At 45.6% G+C, this 21,887-nt stretch overlaps 1 protein-coding gene across 1 annotated transcript in view; it reads left to right on the forward strand.

Moving 5' to 3' along the window:
* Nucleotides 1-21,887, forward strand: part of LOC121385046 — a 184,693-nt gene that overhangs the window by 35,867 nt on the left and 126,939 nt on the right. The window contains exons 10-12 of the mRNA XM_041515582.1: nt 1,420-1,618; nt 16,471-16,636; nt 20,264-20,387. Of these exons, the coding sequence (XP_041371516.1) occupies nt 1,420-1,618; nt 16,471-16,636; nt 20,264-20,387 (489 nt within the window). The remainder of the gene's footprint in view (nt 1-1,419; nt 1,619-16,470; nt 16,637-20,263; nt 20,388-21,887) is intronic.

Genomic DNA, 21,887 nt, shown 5'->3' on the forward strand with positions numbered 1-21,887 from the left:
TGGTCTTACGAATATTAAGATGACAAGAAACACATTGAATATACACACACTGATATTCTAAACAAGAAAATATATTTAATATGTAAGTTTAATCGTAGAAATATTTTATTAGTCGGAAACATCTTACAATGCATGCAGCAAACTCAGGAATGTCCCTTTAAGTATTAATGTTATTAATGACATAGGTACATACATGTATATAAAATTAATAATGCAAATTTTAATATTATTAAAGATGTATTAATTAATACTATTAATAATAAATGAATGAATGTTTAAACGACACCCTATTAATAAAAAAAAGAAAAAACAGAAATGTTTTATTTAACGATGCACTCAACACATTTTATTTACGGTTATATGGCATCTGACGTATGGTTAAGGACTACACAGATATTGAGAGAGGAAACCCGCTGTCGCCACTTCAAGGACTACTCTTTTCAATTAGCAGCAAGGGATCTTTTATATGCACCATCCCACAGACAGGATAGTACATACCACGGCCTTTGATATACCAGTCGTGGTGCACTGGCTTCCTCTTAATAATGAATGTGTTATGTTGTTGTTATTATTATTATTTTTTTACTATTTGTTTTGTTCTTATTATTAAAGATGAAATGTTTAATAAAAAATATTAATTTGATTAGATATTAATATTAATGATGTGAATATAGTGGAAGGTTTCTAAAAGCATTCAAATTGTCAACATTATACTTTGGAAAACTGAAGCCATAAAATTGTCCAGTCCATCGCTGTTGAGACCCTATAGCTTGCCTGCTACCAACCCTGGTCAGGCTGCTTGTGTTCTCTTGCACTTGCCATCGTGGCGAACCCCTCCCACCCACGTACCCAAACCTTTTCCTGTCCTGGACGGAGAAGCCCTCCGGTGAAAGTTGACACCTGCACTGACAGATGTATGCTACAACAGTTCTGAATGTGCACATTAATAACTACCTACCTACATGTTAAAACGTTTTCAGGCCAACTAAGTTGCCCGGATATATTTATTATTATTGCCCGAATTTGAAGATTTGCTTCTAAAAGTACTGTGGAGGGACATAGCCCGGTGGTAAAGCATTCGCTTAATGCGTCGTCTGTCTAAGATTGATCCCCGTCAGTGGACCCATTGGGCTATTTTTTGTTCAAGCTAGTGCTCCACAACTGGTGTAGCAAAGGCTGTGGTATGTACTATCCTGTCTGTGGGATGGTGCATATAAAAGATCCCTTGCTGCTAATCGAAAAGAGTAGCCCATGAAGTGGCGACAGCGGATTTCCTCTCAATATCTGTGTGGTCCTTAACCATATGTCCGACGTCATATAACCGTAAATAAAATGTGTTGAGTGCATTGTTAAATAAAGCGTTTCCTTCCTTCTAAAAGTACCATACAGTTGATCAGCTATCGTTATTTTGATATACAGTGTGCGTGCGGTGTCCTTGGAAAATGCCAAGGTGGTGGTAAATGTAACTGCAATGGACAGAACAGCGCTATGAGGCAAGATTTTGGAAAGTTGACCAGTGACAATTTCAAACTTCCTGTTGAGAGCCTCAAATTTACTGCTTCAAAAACCAGCGCCGTCTACATGATCGGAGCCGTGAAATGTGGACCCAAGCCATTTGGTACGTCTTAGTTCCAGACCTAGTTTGTCTCAGACCCAAGCCATTTGGTACGTCTTAGTTCTATAGACCCAGGTTTCCTTGGACCCAAGCCATTTGGTACATCTTAGTTCTATAGACCCAGGTTTCCTTGGACCCAAGCCATTTGGTACATCTTAGTTCTATAGACCCAGGTTTCCTTGGACCCAAGCCATTTGGTACGTCTTAGTTCTACAGACCCAGGTTTCCTTGGACCCAAGCCATTTGGTACGTCTTAGTTCCAGACCTAGTTTGTCTCAGACCCAAGCCATTTCGTACGTCTTAGTTCCAGACCCAGGTTTTCTCAGACCCAAGCCATTTGGTACGTCTTAGTTCCAGACCCAGGTTTTCTCAGACCCAAGCCATTTGGTACGTCTTAGTTCTATAGACCCAGGTTTCCTTGGACCCAAGCCATTTCGTACGTCTTAGTTCCAGACCCAGGTTTTCTCAGACCCAAGCCATTTGGTACGTCTTAGTTCTATAGACCCAGGTTTCCTTGGACCCAAGCCATTTGGTACGTCTTAGTTCTATAGACCCAGGTTTCCTTGGACCCAAGCCATTTGGTACGTCTTAGTTCTATAGACCCAGGTTTCCTTGGACCCAAGCCATTTGGTACATCTCAGTTCTAGACCCAGGTTTCCTTGGACCCCAGCCATTTGGTACATCTTAGTTCTATAGACCCAGGTTTCCTTGGACCCAAGCCATTTGGTACATCTTAGTTCTAGACCCAGGTTTCCTTGGACCCAAGCCATTTGTACATCTTAGTTCTAGACCCAGGTTTCCTTGGACCCAAGCCATTTGGTACATCTTAGTTCTATAGACCCAGGTTTCCTTGGACCCAAGCCATTTGGTACGTCTTAGTTCTATAGACCCAGGTTTCCTTGGACCCAAGCCATTTGGTACGTCTTAGTTCTAGACCCAGGTTTCCTTGGACCCAAGCCATTTGGTACGTCTTAGTTCTAGACCCAGGTTTCCTTGGACCCAAGCCATTTGGTACATCTTAGTTCTAGACCCAGGTTTCCTTGGACCCAAGCCATTTGGTACATCTTAGTTCTAGACCCAGGTTTCCTTGGACCCAAGCCATTTGGTACGTCTTAGTTCTATAGACCCAGGTTTCCTTGGACCCAAGCCATTTGGTACGTCTTAGTTCCAGACCTAGTTTGTCTCAGACCCAAGCCATTTGGTACGTCTTAGTTCCAGACCCAGGTTTTCTCAGACCCAAGCCATTTGGTACGTCTTAGTTCTATAGACCCAGGTTTCCTTGGACCCAAGCCATTTGGTACGTCTTAGTTCTATAGACCCAGGTTTCCTTGGACCCAAGCCATTTGGTACGTCTTAGTTCTATAGACCCAGGTTTCCTTGGACCCAAGCCATTTGGTACGTCTTAGTTCTATAGACCCAGGTTTCCTTGGACCCAAGCCATTTGGTACGTCTTAGTTCTATAGACCCAGGTTTCCTTGGACCCAAGCCATTTGGTACGTCTTAGTTCTAGACCCAGGTTTCCTTGGACCCAAGCCATTTGGTACATCTTAGTTCTATAGACCCAGGTTTCCTTGGACCCAAGCCATTTGGTACATCTTAGTTCTATAGACCCAGGTTTCCTTGGACCCAAGCCATTTGGTACGTCTTAGTTCTATAGACCCAGTTTGTCTCGGACCCAAGCCATTTGGTACGTCTTAGTTCTATAGACCCAGGTTTCCTTGGACCCAAGCCATTTGGTACATCTTAGTTCTAGACCCAGGTTTCCTTGGACCCAAGCCATTTGGTACATCTTAGTTCTATAGACCCAGGTTTCCTTGGACCCAAGCCATTTGGTACGTCTTAGTTCTAGACCCAGGTTTCCTTGGACCCAAGCCATTTGGTACATCTTAGTTCTATAGACCCAGGTTTCCTTGGACCCAAGCCATTTGGTACGTCTTAGTTCTAGACCCAGGTTTCCTTGGACCCAAGCCATTTGGTACGTCTTAGTTCTAGACCCAGGTTTCCTTGGACCCAAGCCATTTGGTACGTCTTAGTTCTATAGACCCAGGTTTCCTTGGACCCAAGCCATTTGGTACGTCTTAGTTCTATAGACCCAGGTTTCCTTGGACCCAAGCCATTTGGTACGTCTTAGTTCTATAGACCCAGGTTTCCTTGGACCCAAGCCATTTGGTACGTCTTAGTTCTAGACCCAGGTTTCCTTGGACCCAAGCCATTTGGTACGTCTTAGTTCTATAGACCCAGGTTTCCTTGGACCCAAGCCATTTGGTACGTCTTAGTTCTATAGACCCAGGTTTTCTCAGACCCAAGCCATTTGGTACGTCTTAGTTCTATAGACCCAGGTTTCCTTGGACCCAAGCCATTTGGTACGTCTTAGTTCTATAGACCCAGGTTTCCTTGGACCCAAGCCATTTGGTACGTCTTAGTTCTATAGACCCAGGTTTCCTTGGACCCAAGCCATTTGGTACGTCTTAGTTCTATAGACCCAGGTTTCCTTGGACCCAAGCCATTTGGTACGTCTTAGTTCTATAGACCCAGGTTTCCTTGGACCCAAGCCATTTGGTACGTCTTAGTTCCAGACTTAGTTTTCTCAGACCCAAGCCATTTCGTACGTCTTAGTTCCAGACCCAGGTTTCCTTGGACCCAAGCCATTTGGTACGTCTTAGTTCTATAGACCCAGGTTTTCTCGGACCCAAGCCATTTGGTACGTCTTAGTTCTATAGACCCAGGTTTCCTTGGACCCAAGCCATTTGGTACGTCTTAGTTCTATAGACCCAGGTTTCCTTGGACCCAAGCCATTTGGTACGTCTTAGTTCTATAGACCCAGGTTTCCTTGGACCCAAGCCATTTGGTACGTCTTAGTTCTATAGACCCAGGTTTCCTTGGACCCAAGCCATTTGGTACGTCTTAGTTCTATAGACCCAGGTTTCCTTGGACCCAAGCCATTTGGTACGTCTTAGTTCTATAGACCCAGGTTTCCTTGGACCCAAGCCATTTGGTACGTCTTAGTTCTATAGACCCAGGTTTCCTTGGACCCAAGCCATTTGGTACGTCTTAGTTCTAGACCCAGGTTTCCTTGGACCCAAGCCATTTGGTACGTCTTAGTTCTATAGACCCAGGTTTCCTTGGACCCAAGCCATTTGGTACATCTTAGTTCTAGACCCAGGTTTCCTTGGACCCAAGCCATTTGGTACGTCTTAGTTCTATAGACCCAGGTTTCCTTGGACCCAAGCCATTTGGTACGTCTTAGTTCTAGACCCAGGTTTCCTTGGACCCAAGCCATTTGGTACGTCTTAGTTCTAGACCCAGGTTTCCTTGGACCCAAGCCATTTGGTACGTCTTAGTTCTATAGACCCAGGTTTCCTTGGACCCAAGCCATTTGGTACGTCTTAGTTCTATAGACCCAGGTTTCCTTGGACCCAAGCCATTTGGTACGTCTTAGTTCTATAGACCCAGGTTTCCTTGGACCCAAGCCATTTGGTACGTCTTAGTTCTATAGACCCAGGTTTCCTTGGACCCAAGCCATTTGGTACGTCTTAGTTCTATAGACCCAGGTTTCCTTGGACCCAAGCCATTTGGTACGTCTTAGTTCTAGACCCAGGTTTCCTTGGACCCAAGCCATTTGGTACGTCTTAGTTCTATAGACCCAGGTTTCCTTGGACCCAAGCCATTTGGTACGTCTTAGTTCTATAGACCCCCTTGGACCCAAGGTCTTAGTTCCAGACCCTTGGACCCAAGCCATTTGGTACGTCTTAGTTCTATAGACCCAGGTTTCCTTGGACCCAAGCCATTTGGTACGTCTTAGTTCTATAGACCCAGGTTTCCTTGGACCCAAGCCATTTGGTACGTCTTAGTTCTATAGACCCAGGTTTCCTTGGACCCAAGCCATTTGGTACGTCTTAGTTCTATAGACCCAGGTTTCCTTGGACCCAAGCCATTTGGTACGTCTTAGTTCTAGACCCAGGTTTCCTTGGACCCAAGCCATTTGGTACGTCTTAGTTCTATAGACCCAGGTTTCCTTGGACCCAAGCCATTTGGTACGTCTTAGTTCTATAGACCCAGGTTTCCTTGGACCCAAGCCATTTGGTACGTCTTAGTTCTATAGACCCAGGTTTCCTTGGACCCAAGCCATTTGGTACGTCTTAGTTCTATAGACCCAGGTTTCCTTGGACCCAAGCCATTTGGTACGTCTTAGTTCTATAGACCCAGGTTTCCTTGGACCCAAGCCATTTGGTACGTCTTAGTTCTATAGACCCAGGTTTCCTTGGACCCAAGCCATTTGGTACGTCTTAGTTCTATAGACCCAGGTTTCCTTGGACCCAAGCCATTTGGTACGTCTTAGTTCTAGACCCAGGTTTCCTTGGACCCAAGCCATTTGGTACGTCTTAGTTCTATAGACCCAGGTTTCCTTGGACCCAAGCCATTTGGTACGTCTTAGTTCTATAGACCCAGGTTTCCTTGGACCCAAGCCATTTGGTACGTCTTAGTTCTATAGACCCAGGTTTCCTTGGACCCAAGCCATTTGGTACGTCTTAGTTCTATAGACCCAGGTTTCCTTGGACCCAAGCCATTTGGTACGTCTTAGTTCTAGACCCAGGTTTCCTTGGACCCAAGCCATTTGGTACGTCTTAGTTCTATAGACCCAGGTTTCCTTGGACCCAAGCCATTTGGTACGTCTTAGTTCTATAGACCCAGGTTTCCTTGGACCCAAGCCATTTGGTACGTCTTAGTTCTATAGACCCAGGTTTCCTTGGACCCAAGCCATTTGGTACGTCTTAGTTCTAGACCCAGGTTTCCTTGGACCCAAGCCATTTGGTACGTCTTAGTTCTATAGACCCAGGTTTCCTTGGACCCAAGCCATTTGGTACGTCTTAGTTCTAGACCCAGGTTTCCTTGGACCCAAGCCATTTGGTACGTCTTAGTTCTAGACCCAGGTTTCCTTGGACCCAAGCCATTTGGTACGTCTTAGTTCTATAGACCCAGGTTTCCTTGGACCCAAGCCATTTGGTACGTCTTAGTTCTAGACCCAGGTTTCCTTGGACCCAAGCCATTTGGTACGTCTTAGTTCTATAGACCCAGGTTTCCTTGGACCCAAGCCATTTGGTACGTCTTAGTTCTATAGACCCAGGTTTCCTTGGACCCAAGCCATTTGGTACGTCTTAGTTCTATAGACCCAGGTTTCCTTGGACCCAAGCCATTTGGTACGTCTTAGTTCTATAGACCCAGGTTTCCTTGGACCCAAGCCATTTGGTACATCTTAGTTCTAGACCCAGGTTTCCTTGGACCCAAGCCATTTGGTACGTCTTAGTTCTATAGACCCAGGTTTCCTTGGACCCAAGCCATTTGGTACGTCTTAGTTCTATAGACCCAGGTTTCCTTGGACCCAAGCCATTTGGTACGTCTTAGTTCTATAGACCCAGGTTTCCTTGGACCCAAGCCATTTGGTACGTCTTAGTTCTATAGACCCAGGTTTCCTTGGACCCAAGCCATTTGGTACGTCTTAGTTCTATAGACCCAGGTTTCCTTGGACCCAAGCCATTTGGTACGTCTTAGTTCTATAGACCCAGGTTTCCTTGGACCCAAGCCATTTGGTACGTCTTAGTTCTAGACCCAGGTTTCCTTGGACCCAAGCCATTTGGTACGTCTTAGTTCTATAGACCCAGGTTTCCTTGGACCCAAGCCATTTGGTACGTCTTAGTTCTATAGACCCAGGTTTCCTTGGACCCAAGCCATTTGGTACGTCTTAGTTCTAGACCCAGGTTTCCTTGGACCCAAGCCATTTGGTACGTCTTAGTTCTAGACCCAGGTTTCCTTGGACCCAAGCCATTTGGTACGTCTTAGTTCTAGACCCAGGTTTCCTTGGACCCAAGCCATTTGGTACGTCTTAGTTCTATAGACCCAGGTTTCCTTGGACCCAAGCCATTTGGTACGTCTTAGTTCTATAGACCCAGGTTTCCTTGGACCCAAGCCATTTGGTACGTCTTAGTTCTATAGACCCAGGTTTCCTTGGACCCAAGCCATTTGGTACGTCTTAGTTCTATAGACCCAGGTTTCCTTGGACCCAAGCCATTTGGTACGTCTTAGTTCTATAGACCCAGGTTTCCTTGGACCCAAGCCATTTGGTACGTCTTAGTTCTATAGACCCAGGTTTCCTTGGACCCAAGCCATTTGGTACGTCTTAGTTCTATAGACCCAGGTTTCCTTGGACCCAAGCCATTTGGTACGTCTTAGTTCTATAGACCCAGGTTTCCTTGGACCCAAGCCATTTGGTACGTCTTAGTTCTATAGACCCAGGTTTCCTTGGACCCAAGCCATTTGGTACGTCTTAGTTCTAGACCCAGGTTTCCTTGGACCCAAGCCATTTGGTACGTCTTAGTTCTATAGACCCAGGTTTCCTTGGACCCAAGCCATTTGGTACGTCTTAGTTCTATAGACCCAGGTTTCCTTGGACCCAAGCCATTTGGTACGTCTTAGTTCTAGACCCAGGTTTCCTTGGACCCAAGCCATTTGGTACGTCTTAGTTCTATAGACCCAGGTTTCCTTGGACCCAAGCCATTTGGTACGTCTTAGTTCTATAGACCCAGGTTTCCTTGGACCCAAGCCATTTGGTACGTCTTAGTTCTATAGACCCAGGTTTCCTTGGACCCAAGCCATTTGGTACGTCTTAGTTCTATAGACCCAGGTTTCCTTGGACCCAAGCCATTTGGTACGTCTTAGTTCTATAGACCCAGGTTTCCTTGGACCCAAGCCATTTGGTACGTCTTAGTTCTATAGACCCAGGTTTCCTTGGACCCAAGCCATTTGGTACGTCTTAGTTCTATAGACCCAGGTTTCCTTGGACCCAAGCCATTTGGTACGTCTTAGTTCTATAGACCCAGGTTTCCTTGGACCCAAGCCATTTGGTACGTCTTAGTTCTAGACCCAGGTTTCCTTGGACCCAAGCCATTTGGTACGTCTTAGTTCTAGACCCAGGTTTCCTTGGACCCAAGCCATTTGGTACGTCTTAGTTCTATAGACCCAGGTTTCCTTGGACCCAAGCCATTTGGTACGTCTTAGTTCTATAGACCCAGGTTTCCTTGGACCCAAGCCATTTGGTACGTCTTAGTTCTATAGACCCAGGTTTCCTTGGACCCAAGCCATTTGGTACGTCTTAGTTCTATAGACCCAGGTTTCCTTGGACCCAAGCCATTTGGTACGTCTTAGTTCTATAGACCCAGGTTTCCTTGGACCCAAGCCATTTGGTACGTCTTAGTTCTATAGACCCAGGTTTCCTTGGACCCAAGCCATTTGGTACGTCTTAGTTCTATAGACCCAGGTTTCCTTGGACCCAAGCCATTTGGTACGTCTTAGTTCTAGACCCAGGTTTCCTTGGACCCAAGCCATTTGGTACGTCTTAGTTCTATAGACCCAGGTTTCCTTGGACCCAAGCCATTTGGTACGTCTTAGTTCTATAGACCCAGGTTTCCTTGGACCCAAGCCATTTGGTACGTCTTAGTTCTATAGACCCAGGTTTCCTTGGACCCAAGCCATTTGGTACGTCTTAGTTCTAGACCCAGGTTTCCTTGGACCCAAGCCATTTGGTACGTCTTAGTTCTAGACCCAGGTTTCCTTGGACCCAAGCCATTTGGTACGTCTTAGTTCTATAGACCCAGGTTTCCTTGGACCCAAGCCATTTGGTACGTCTTAGTTCTATAGACCCAGGTTTCCTTGGACCCAAGCCATTTGGTACGTCTTAGTTCTAGACCCAGGTTTCCTTGGACCCAAGCCATTTGGTACGTCTTAGTTCTAGACCCAGGTTTCCTTGGACCCAAGCCATTTGGTACGTCTTAGTTCTAGACCCAGGTTTCCTTGGACCCAAGCCATTTGGTACGTCTTAGTTCTATAGACCCAGGTTTCCTTGGACCCAAGCCATTTGGTACGTCTTAGTTCTAGACCCAGGTTTCCTTGGACCCAAGCCATTTGGTACGTCTTAGTTCTATAGACCCAGGTTTCCTTGGACCCAAGCCATTTGGTACGTCTTAGTTCTATAGACCCAGGTTTCCTTGGACCCAAGCCATTTGGTACGTCTTAGTTCTATAGACCCAGGTTTCCTTGGACCCAAGCCATTTGGTACGTCTTAGTTCTATAGACCCAGGTTTCCTTGGACCCAAGCCATTTGGTACGTCTTAGTTCTATAGACCCAGGTTTCCTTGGACCCAAGCCATTTGGTACGTCTTAGTTCTAGACCCAGGTTTCCTTGGACCCAAGCCATTTGGTACGTCTTAGTTCTATAGACCCAGGTTTCCTTGGACCCAAGCCATTTGGTACGTCTTAGTTCTATAGACCCAGGTTTCCTTGGACCCAAGCCATTTGGTACGTCTTAGTTCTATAGACCCAGGTTTCCTTGGACCCAAGCCATTTGGTACGTCTTAGTTCTATAGACCCAGGTTTCCTTGGACCCAAGCCATTTGGTACGTCTTAGTTCTATAGACCCAGGTTTCCTTGGACCCAAGCCATTTGGTACGTCTTAGTTCTATAGACCCAGGTTTCCTTGGACCCAAGCCATTTGGTACGTCTTAGTTCTAGACCCAGGTTTCCTTGGACCCAAGCCATTTGGTACATCTTAGTTCTATAGACCCAGGTTTCCTTGGACCCAAGCCATTTGGTACGTCTTAGTTCTATAGACCCAGGTTTCCTTGGACCCAAGCCATTTGGTACGTCTTAGTTCCAGACCTAGTTTGTCTCAGACCCAAGCCATTTGGTACGTCTTAGTTCTATAGACCCAGGTTTCCTTGGACCCAAGCCATTTGGTACGTCTTAGTTCTATAGACCCAGGTTTCCTTGGACCCAAGCCATTTGGTACGTCTTAGTTCTATAGACCCAGGTTTCCTTGGACCCAAGCCATTTGGTACGTCTTAGTTCTATAGACCCAGGTTTCCTTGGACCCAAGCCATTTGGTACGTCTTAGTTCTAGACCCAGGTTTCCTTGGACCCAAGCCATTTGGTACGTCTTAGTTCTATAGACCCAGGTTTCCTTGGACCCAAGCCATTTGGTACGTCTTAGTTCTATAGACCCAGGTTTCCTTGGACCCAAGCCATTTGGTACGTCTTAGTTCTATAGACCCAGGTTTCCTTGGACCCAAGCCATTTGGTACGTCTTAGTTCTATAGACCCAGGTTTCCTTGGACCCAAGCCATTTGGTACGTCTTAGTTCTAGACCCAGGTTTCCTTGGACCCAAGCCATTTGGTAGGTTTCCTTGGACCCAAGCCATTTGGTCTTAGTTCTAGACCCAGGTTTCCTTGGACCCAAGCCATTTGGTACGTCTTAGTTCTAGACCCAGGTTTCCTTGGACCCAAGCCATTTGGTACGTCTTAGTTCTATAGACCCAGGTTTCCTTGGACCCAAGCCATTTGGTACGTCTTAGTTCTAGACCCAGGTTTCCTTGGACCCAAGCCATTTGGTACGTCTTAGTTCTAGACCCAGGTTTCCTTGGACCCAAGCCATTTGGTACGTCTTAGTTCTAGACCCAGGTTTCCTTGGACCCAAGCCATTTGGTACGTCTTAGTTCTATAGACCCAGGTTTCCTTGGACCCAAGCCATTTGGTACGTCTTAGTTCTATAGACCCAGGTTTCCTTGGACCCAAGCCATTTGGTACGTCTTAGTTCTATAGACCCAGGTTTCCTTGGACCCAAGCCATTTGGTACGTCTTAGTTCTATAGACCCAGGTTTCCTTGGACCCAAGCCATTTGGTACGTCTTAGTTCTAGACCCAGGTTTCCTTGGACCCAAGCCATTTGGTACGTCTTAGTTCTAGACCCAGGTTTCCTTGGACCCAAGCCATTTGGTACATCTTAGTTCTATAGACCCAGGTTTCCTTGGACCCAAGCCATTTGGTACGTCTTAGTTCTAGACCCAGGTTTCCTTGGACCCAAGCCATTTGGTACGTCTTAGTTCTAGACCCAGGTTTCCTTGGACCCAAGCCATTTGGTACGTCTTAGTTCTATAGACCCAGGTTTCCTTGGACCCAAGCCATTTGGTACGTCTTAGTTCTATAGACCCAGGTTTCCTTGGACCCAAGCCATTTGGTACGTCTTAGTTCTATAGACCCAGGTTTCCTTGGACCCAAGCCATTTGGTACGTCTTAGTTCTATAGACCCAGGTTTCCTTGGACCCAAGCCATTTGGTACGTCTTAGTTCTATAGACCCAGGTTTCCTTGGACCCAAGCCATTTGGTACGTCTTAGTTCTAGACCCAGGTTTCCTTGGACCCAAGCCATTTGGTACGTCTTAGTTCTATAGACCCAGGTTTCCTTGGACCCAAGCCATTTGGTACGTCTTAGTTCTATAGACCCAGGTTTCCTTGGACCCAAGCCATTTGGTACGTCTTAGTTCTATAGACCCAGGTTTCCTTGGACCCAAGCCATTTGGTACATCTTAGTTCTATAGACCCAGGTTTCCTTGGACCCAAGCCATTTGGTACGTCTTAGTTCTATAGACCCAGGTTTCCTTGGACCCAAGCCATTTGGTACGTCTTAGTTCTATAGACCCAGGTTTCCTTGGACCCAAGCCATTTGGTACGTCTTAGTTCTATAGACCCAGGTTTCCTTGGACCCAAGCCATTTGGTACGTCTTAGTTCTAGACCCAGGTTTCCTTGGACCCAAGCCATTTGGTACGTCTTAGTTCTAGACCCAGGTTTCCTTGGACCCAAGCCATTTGGTACGTCTTAGTTCTATAGACCCAGGTTTCCTTGGACCCAAGCCATTTGGTACGTCTTAGTTCTATAGACCCAGGTTTCCTTGGACCCAAGCCATTTGGTACGTCTTAGTTCTATAGACCCAGGTTTCCTTGGACCCAAGCCATTTGGTACGTCTTAGTTCTATAGACCCAGGTTTCCTTGGACCCAAGCCATTTGGTACGTCTTAGTTCTATAGACCCAGGTTTCCTTGGACCCAAGCCATTTGGTACGTCTTAGTTCTATAGACCCAGGTTTCCTTGGACCCAAGCCATTTGGTACGTCTTAGTTCTATAGACCCAGGTTTCCTTGGACCCAAGCCATTTGGTACGTCTTAGTTCTATAGACCCAGGTTTCCTTGGACCCAAGCCATTTGGTACGTCTTAGTTCTAGACCCAGGTTTCCTTGGACCCAAGCCATTTGGTACGTCTTAGTTCTATAGACCCAGGTTTCCTTGGACCCAAGCCATTTGGTACGTCTTAGTTCTAGACCCAGGTTTCCTTGGACCCAAGCCATTTGGTACGTCTTAGTTCTATAGACCCAGGTTTCCTTGGACCCAAGCCATTTGGTACGTCTTAGTTCTATAGACCCAGGTTTCCTTGGACCCAAGCCATTTGGTACGTCTTAGTTCTAGACCCAGGTTTTCTAGGACCCAAGCCATTTGGTACGTCTTAGTTCTATAGACCCAGGTTTCCTTGGACCCAAGCCATTTGGTACGTCTTAGTTCTATAGACCCAGGTTTCCTTGGACCCAAGCCATTTGGTACATCTTAGTTCTATAGACCCAGGTTTCCTTGGACCCAAGCCATTTGGTACGTCTTAGTTCTATAGACCCAGGTTTCCTTGGACCCAAGCCATTTGGTACGTCTTAGTTCTATAGACCCAGGTTTCCTTGGACCCAAGCCATTTGGTACGTCTTAGTTCCAGACCCAGGTTTCCTCGGACCCAAGCCATTTGGTACGTCTTAGTTCTAGACCCAGGTTTCCTTGGACCCAAGCCATTTGGTACGTCTTAGTTCTAGACCCAGGTTTCCTTGGACCCAAGCCATTTGGTACGTCTTAGTTCTATAGACCCAGGTTTCCTTGGACCCAAGCCATTTGGTACGTCTTAGTTCCAGACCCAGGTTTTCTCAGACCCAAGCCATTTGGTACGTCTTAGTTCTATAGACCCAGGTTTCCTTGGACCCAAGCCATTTGGTACGTCTTAGTTCTATAGACCCAGGTTTCCTTGGACCCAAGCCATTTGGTACGTCTTAGTTCTATAGACCCAGGTTTCCTTGGACCCAAGCCATTTGGTACGTCTTAGTTCTATAGACCCAGGTTTCCTTGGACCCAAGCCATTTGGTACGTCTTAGTTCTATAGACCCAGGTTTCCTTGGACCCAAGCCATTTGGTACATCTTAGTTCTAGACCCAGGTTTCCTTGGACCCAAGCCATTTGGTACATCTTAGTTCTATAGACCCAGGTTTCCTTGGACCCAAGCCATTTGGTACATCTTAGTTCTAGACCCAGGTTTCCTTGGACCCAAGCCATTTGGTACGTCTTAGTTCTATAGACCCAGGTTTCCTTGGACCCAAGCCATTTGGTACGTCTTAGTTCCAGACCTAGTTTGTCTCAGACCCAAGCCATTTGGTACGTCTTAGTTCCAGACCCAGGTTTTCTCAGACCCAAGCCATTTGGTACGTCTTAGTTCTATAGACCCAGGTTTCCTTGGACCCAAGCCATTTGGTACGTCTTAGTTCTATAGACCCAGGTTTCCTTGGACCCAAGCCATTTGGTACGTCTTAGTTCTATAGACCCAGGTTTCCTTGGACCCAAGCCATTTGGTACGTCTTAGTTCTATAGACCCAGGTTTCCTTGGACCCAAGCCATTTGGTACATCTTAGTTCTAGACCCAGGTTTCCTTGGACCCAAGCCATTTGGTACATCTTAGTTCTAGACCCAGGTTTCCTTGGACCCAAGCCATTTGGTACATCTTAGTTCTATAGACCCAGGTTTCCTTGGACCCAAGCCATTTGGTACGTCTTAGTTCTAGACCCAGGTTTCCTTGGACCCAAGCCATTTGGTACGTCTTAGTTCTAGACCCAGGTTTCCTTGGACCCAAGCCATTTGGTACGTCTTAGTTCTAGACCCAGGTTTCCTTGGACCCAAGCCATTTGGTACGTCTTAGTTCCAGACCCAGGTTTTCTCAGACCCAAGCCATTTGGTACGTCTTAGTTCTATAGACCCAGGTTTCCTTGGACCCAAGCCATTTGGTACATCTTAGTTCTATAGACCCAGGTTTCCTTGGACCCAAGCCATTTGGTACGTCTTAGTTCCAGACCTAGTTTGTCTCAGACCCAAGCCATTTGGTACGTCTTAGTTCTATAGACCCAGGTTTGTGTTGGACCCAAGTCATTTGGTACGTCTTAGTTCTAGACCCAGGTTTCCTCGGACCCAAGCCATTTGGTACGTCTTAGTTCTATAGACCCAGGTTTCCTTGGACCCAAGCCATTTGGTACGTCTTAGTTCCAGACCTAGTTTGTCTCAGACCCAAGCCATTTGGTACGTCTTAGTTCTATAGACCCAGGTTTCCTTGGACCCAAGCCATTTGGTACGTCTTAGTTCTATAGACCCAGGTTTGTGTTGGACCCAAGTCATTTGCTACGTCTTAGTTCTATAGACCCAGGTTTGTGTTGGACCCAAGTCATTTGGTACGTCTTAGGTCTAGACCCAGGTTTCCTCGGACCCAAGCCATTTGGTACATCTTAGTTCTATAGACCCAGGTTTCCTTGGACCCAAGCCATTTGGTACGTCTCAGTTCTAGACCCAGGTTTCCTCGGACCCAAGCCAATTGGTACGTCTTAGTTCTAGACCCAGGTTTTATCGGACTCGAGTCATTTGGTACGTCTTAGGTCTAGACCCAGGTTTTCTTGGACCCAAGCCATTTGGTATGTCTTATTTCTAGACCCAAGTTTTATTGGACCCAAGCCATTTGGTACGTCTTAGTTCTAGACCCAAGTTTTATCGGACCCAAGCCATTTGCTACGTCTCAGTTCTAGACCCAGGTTTTATCGGACCCAAGCCATTTGGTATGTCTTAGTTCTAGACTCAGGTTTTCTCGGACCCCTTGTCTTGCGATGAGGTGAAAAGAAAGATGGAGTGCGGGGTGCACAACTTTTAGTGGTGGGGGGTCACAAGCCTTCACATCGTAAGGGTGGGTGGGTGCACAAGTTATATCTGTAGGACAAAAAAAGTCTTATGGAGAAAAAAGAACAGAGAGTACATTTTCGCCTTTGAGTGGGTTGTACACCACCCCACCAATGGGTTGCTAATGAAATAAATAAGTAAAGTTTGTTTTGTTTAACGACACCACTAGAGCACATTGATTATTAATCATCTGCTATTGGATGTCAAACATATGGTCATTTCGATACGGTCATAGAGGGGAAACCCGCTACATTTTTTCCATTAGTAGCAAGGGATCTTTTATATGCACCATCCCACAGACAGGATAGCACATACCACTGCCTTTGATATACCAGTTGTGATGCACTGGCTGTGACGAGAGATAGTCCAATGGGCCCACCGATGACGATGGATCCCAGACCGACCGCGCATCAGGAGAGCGCTTTACCACAGGGCTACGTGCCACCCCTGGTTGCTAATTATGCTTAATATTTTCTTTTCAACATTACCACCGGCCTCGGTGGCACAGTGGTTAAGCCATCGGAATACAGGCTGGTAGGTACAGGGTTCGCAGCCCGGTACCGGCTCCAACCCAGAGCGAGTTCTTAAGTGCTCAGTGGGTAGGTGTAAGGCCACTAAACCCACTTCTCTCTCACTAACCACTAACCAACTAACAACTAACCCACTGTCCTGGACAGACAGCCCAGATAGCTGAGATGTGTGCCCATGACAGCGTGCTTGAACCTTAATTGGATATAAGCACGAAAATAAGTTGAAATCAATCAATCAATCAACATTACCTGTCCTCAACACAAGTGCAACTCTCTCTCCCCCCCCCCCCCCCCCCCCCCCCCCGTGCAAGTGGTCTGGTCCGAATATCCCAACAGCCAATGAGATGGCCTAAAGTTCTTCTACTGTATGCTCCCTGTAGTTCCGGTCCTGTGACTATAACTTCCTTCTTTTTCTCTTCGCTGTCTTAGATTTGCCCAAGAACTGCGATGAAGCAAAGAGAAAGATGGGAGTGAGAAAAAACCAGCCTCTTCTGATCGATGCGGACGGGCCAGACAAACCCCTTGCGCCGTTCCTCATCTACTGTGACGTCAAGAGCTACTGGAGATTCGGCATTTCGGTGGTTCCGAACAATTTGTGAGTTCTGGGTTGTTATAGGGTGTTACGGTTTGAGACTGTACCCGGTTTGTGATTGTCCTTTGCTTGTTGCAGCAGCGGTTTCAGATTGCCGTTCGATTTTGACGCATGCGCAATAAGCAAAGGACAATCTCAAAACGGGTACAGTCTCAAACTGTGACAATGGGTTGGGTAGGATTTAATTCAATTCGTAAAGCTTCATGGACTTCGGTCTTTCAATGATTCTGAACAATTTGTGAGTTCTTGTTTGTTATCTGGGTTGGGGTGGATGCTGTGGGGAGGGATTTAGTTCAGTTCGTAGAGTTACAGGGACTTTGGTGTTTCGGTGGTTCCGAACAATTTGTAAGTTCTTGTTTGTTATCGGGGTGGGGATGGATGTGGTGGGGTGGGATTTAGTTCAGTTCGCAGAGCTACAGGGACTTTGATGCTTTGGTGGTTCCGAACAATTTGTGAGTTCTTGTTTGTTATCTGGGTGGGGCTGGATGCAGTGTTGCAGTCAGTTATTTCTCAGAGCTACAGGGACTTTGGGTTTTGGGGCTGGATTTGTGCTTGTTTGTTATCGGGGTGGGATGGAATTCAGTTCATTTCTCAGAGCTACATGCTTTGGTGGGACTTTGGTGTTTTGGTGGTTCTGAATGATTTGTAAGTTCTTGTTTGTTATCGGGGTGGGGATGGATGCGGTGGGGTGGGATTTAGTTCAGTTCGCAGAGCTACAGGGACTTTGATGCTTTGGTGGTTCCGAACAATTTGTGAGTTCTTGTTTGTTATCTGGGTGGGGCTGGATGCAGTGGGATGGAATTCAGTTCATTTCTCAGAGCTACAGGGACTTTGGTGTTTTGGTGGTTCTGAATGATTTGTGAGTTCTTGGTTGTTATTTGTGTGGGGGTGGATGTGGTGGGGTGGGATTTAGTTCAGTTCGCAGAGCTACAGGGACTTTGATACTTTGGTGGTTCCGAACAAGGTTGTTGTTTGTTGTCGGGGTGGGGTTGGATGCGGTGGGATGGAATTCAGTTCATTTCTCAGAGCTACAGGGACTTTGGTGTTTTGGTGGTTCTGAATGATTTGTGAGTTCTTGGTTGTTATTTGTGTGGGGGTGGATGTGGTGGGGTGGGATTTAGTTAATTTTGTAGAGCGACAGGAACTTCGGCATATCGATTGTTCTGAACAATTTGTTTTTATAGCCATATAACCAGAAATAAAATGGGTTGAGTATGTAAAAAAATAAAACATTTCTTCCTTCCTGTTTGTTATAGGGGTGGAGGGGGGGGGGGGGGGGGATTTAGTTCAGTTCACAGAGCTACAGGGACTTTGGTGTTTCAGTGGTTCCGAACAATTTGTGAGTTGATGTTTGTTATCTGGATGGGGGTGGATGCGGTGGGGTGGAATTCAGTTTAGTTTGTAGAGCTACAGGGACTTTGGTGTTTCGGTGGTTCCAACCAATTTATGAGTTGTTGTTTGTTATAGGGGTGGGGTGGGATTTAATTCAATTTGCAGAGCTACAGGGACTTTGGTCTTTCAGTTGTTCCAAACAGTTTGTGAATTCTTATTTGTTATCGGGGTGGAGGTGGGTGCAGTGGGGTGGAATTTAGTTCAGTTTAGTTCATAAAGCTACAGGGACTTTCAGTTGTTTCAAACAATTTGTGAGCTGTTTGTTATAGGGATGGGGATGGGGATGGGGGTGGGGGTGGGGATTTAGTTCATAGAGCTACAGGGACTTTCAGTTGTTTCAAATAATTTGTGAGCTGTTTGTTATAGGGGTGGGGATGGGGGTGGGGTGGGGATTTAGTTCATACAGCTACAGGGACTTTCAGTTGTTTCGAACAATTTGTGAGCTGTTTGTTATAGGGGTGGGGGTGGGGTGGAATTTAGTTCAGTTTAGTTCATAGAGCTACAGAGACTTTCAGTTGTTTCAGTTGTTCCGAACAATTTGTGAGCTGTTGTTTGTAATAGGGGTGGGGGTGGGGAGGTTTTAGTTCACTTCGTAGATCTGTAGGCAATTTCAGCGTTTCAGTGGTTCCAAACAATTTGTGAGTACTTCTTTGTTATAATGTTGTTTTGTTTAATGACATCACTAGAGCACATTGATTAATTAATGGATGTCAAACATTTGGTAATTCTGACATAGTCATCAGAGGAAACCCGCTACATTTTTTCCTAATGTAGCAAGGGATCTTTTGTATGCACTTTAATTCCTACAAACAGGAAAGCACATACCATGGCCTTTGACCAGTTGTGGTGCACTGGTTGGAACAAGAAAAAACCCAATCAGTTGAATGGATCCACTGATGTGGTTCGATCCTGCGTTGAAAGCACCTCAAGCGAGTATTTGTTACAAGGATTGGGCAGGATTTTGCTCAGTTGGTACAGGAAAGCACATACCATGGCCTTTGACCAGTTGTGGTGTACTGGTTGGAACGAGAAGAAACCCAGTCAGTTGAATGGATCCGCTGATGTGGTTCGAACCTGCGATGCAAGCACCTCAAGGGATTATTTGTTATAAAGGTGGAACGAGAAGAAACCAGTCAGTTGTTATAAAGGTGGGACAGGATTTTGCTCAGTTGGTACAGGAAAGCACATACCATGGCCGTTGACCAGTTGTGGTGTACTGGTTGGAACGAGAAGAAACCCAGTCAGTTGAATGGATCCGCTGATGTGGTTCAATCCTGCGATGCAAGCACCTCAAGGGATTATTTGTTATAAAGGTGGGACAGGATTTTGCTCAGTTGGTACAGGAAAGCACATACCATGGCCTTTGACCAGTTGTGGTGTACTGGTTGGAACGAGAAGAAACCCAGTCAGTTGAATGGATCCGCTGATGTGGTTCAATCCTGCGATGCAAGCACCTCAAGGGATTATTTGTTATAAAGGTGGGACAGGATTTTGCTCAGTTGGTACAGGAAAGCACATACCATGGCCTTTGACCAGTTGTGGTGTACTGGTTGGAACGAGAAGAAACCCAGTCAGTTGAATGGATCCGCTGATGTGGTTCGAACCTGCGATGCAAGCACCTCAAGGGATTATTTGTTATAAAGGTGGGACAGGATTTTGCTCAGTTGGTACAGGAAAGCACATACCATGGCCTTTGACCAGTTGTGGTGTACTGGTTGGAACGAGAAGAAACCCAGTCAGTTGAATGGATCCGCTGATGTGGTTCGATCCTGCGATGCAAGCACCTCAAGCGATTATTTGTTATAAAGGTGGGACAGGATTTTGCTCAGTTGGTACGTACAGTACTTGGCGGAGAAGCAGGGGCGGGACTTAACCCAGTGGTAAAGCACTCACCTGATGCACTGTCAGTCTAGGATCGATCCCCGTCAGTGGCCTTTTGGGCTATTTCTCCTTCCAGCCAGTGCACCACAACTGGTATATCAAAGCCTATGGTATGTGATATCCTGTCTGTTGGATGGTGCATGTAAAAGATCCCTTGCTACTAATCGAAAAGAGTAGCTCATGAACAGACAGCCCAGATAGCTGAGGTGTGTGTGTGTGTGTCTAGGACAGCGTGCTTGAATTGTAATTGGATATAAGCACACAAAAAATAAGTTGAAATGAAAATGATCACTGCATGGATTGTCACTAATGTGCTGGGTGCTGTTATCAAATATTCCTTTCTTTTGTGTTTTCTAGACCTCCGGGTTCAACCCTGACGAGCAGCGAAGTTCCCCTGAAGTACCCGGCCCAGCCCGACCAGATCAGTGCCCTCGTGCAGGGATCAGTGTTCTGTTCACAGTCTGTGGAGTATGAGTGCAAGGTTAGTAATGAAGAATATTACATGAGTGGCCATGAGATACCAGTTATTATTACCCATATGGGTGCAAGGCGTAACCCAGTGGTATAGCGCTCGCTTGATGTGCGGTCGGTCTGGGATCGATCCCCGTTAGTGGGACCATTGCGCTATTTCTCGCTCCAGCCAGTGCACCACGACTGGTATATCAAAGGCCATGGTACATACTACCCTGTCTGTGGGATGGTGCATATAAAAGATCCCTTGCTGCTAATCGAAAAGAGTAGCCCATGAAGTGGCGACAGCGGGTTTCCTATTCCAATATCTGTGTGGTCCTTAACCATTTGTCTGATGCCGTATAACTGTAAATAAAATGTGTTGAGTGCATCGTTAAAACATTTTTTTTTTTTTTTTTTTTATTACCCATATGTTTTAAAATATCTTGGTACATATCAAAGTGATACATATGTCCCACTACAACACCAAGTGGTACGTAACACTTCAACGACATACAGTGACATCATCGACTGGCGCACTACAACTTTACAGGAGTGTCAGCTGAACAAGTTAAGTGAAACAAATTAAGATCGATTACAGGTAATGAACTCGCTACCATTTCATATCATATTTATGTCCCTTGTGAAATAATTTTCATTGTTACTCGCTAAAGCTTATGACAGTTGAAATTTATTTCACTTGGGACATAAAAATTATATGAAATGGAAGCTTGTTTAATATCCTATAAGGGCGTGACGAAGCCCAGTGGTAAAGCACTCGCCAATCAGTCATGCGTGGTCAGTCTAGGATCAATACTTATCAGTGGCCCATTGAGCTATTTGTTGCTCCAGACTGGTATAAAAAAAAGCTGTGGTATGTGTTATCCTGTCTGTAGTACCTAAACAAGAAGGCTGATCTTTTTTTTTTTTATGATGTACATGACAGTGTGTAAAATGTAGTATGCCATATAAAAGATCCCTTGCTACTTATGAAAAAATGTAGCGGGTTTCCTCTCTAATACTATTTTGGCTATTGGATATAAACAATTTGGTAATTTTTACATATAGTCTTATTGAGGAAACCTGCTATATTTTTTCATTAGTAGCAAGGGATCTTTTATATGCACCAACCCACAGACAGGATAGCACATACCACAGCCTTTGATATACCAGTCAGTGTGCACTGGGTAAAATGAAAAATGGCCCAATGGGGCCCACCAATGAGAATCGATGCTAAACCGACTGTGCATCAAGCGAGCGCTTTATCACTAGGCTATATGAGTTAGTTACTGGATTTATAATTCAGTCAGATTTGTTTTTTCTACAATTACAGTATTATTATAATGTATAATGCAGTGAAACCCCTTTGAACCGGACACAGGACCAAATTAAAAGTCCGGTTTTTAAGGATATCCGGTTTACAGAAATTCTGTTATACTTAAAAAATTACTGTGAAAGACATCCGGTTTTGAGGAAATTTCTGAATACAGAGGGTGTGGGATGTAGCCCAGTGGTAAAGCATTCACTTGCT

Source organism: Gigantopelta aegis, chromosome 11 (assembly GCF_016097555.1).
Source record: "Gigantopelta aegis isolate Gae_Host chromosome 11, Gae_host_genome, whole genome shotgun sequence".
Taxonomy (NCBI): domain Eukaryota; kingdom Metazoa; phylum Mollusca; class Gastropoda; order Neomphalida; family Peltospiridae; genus Gigantopelta; species Gigantopelta aegis.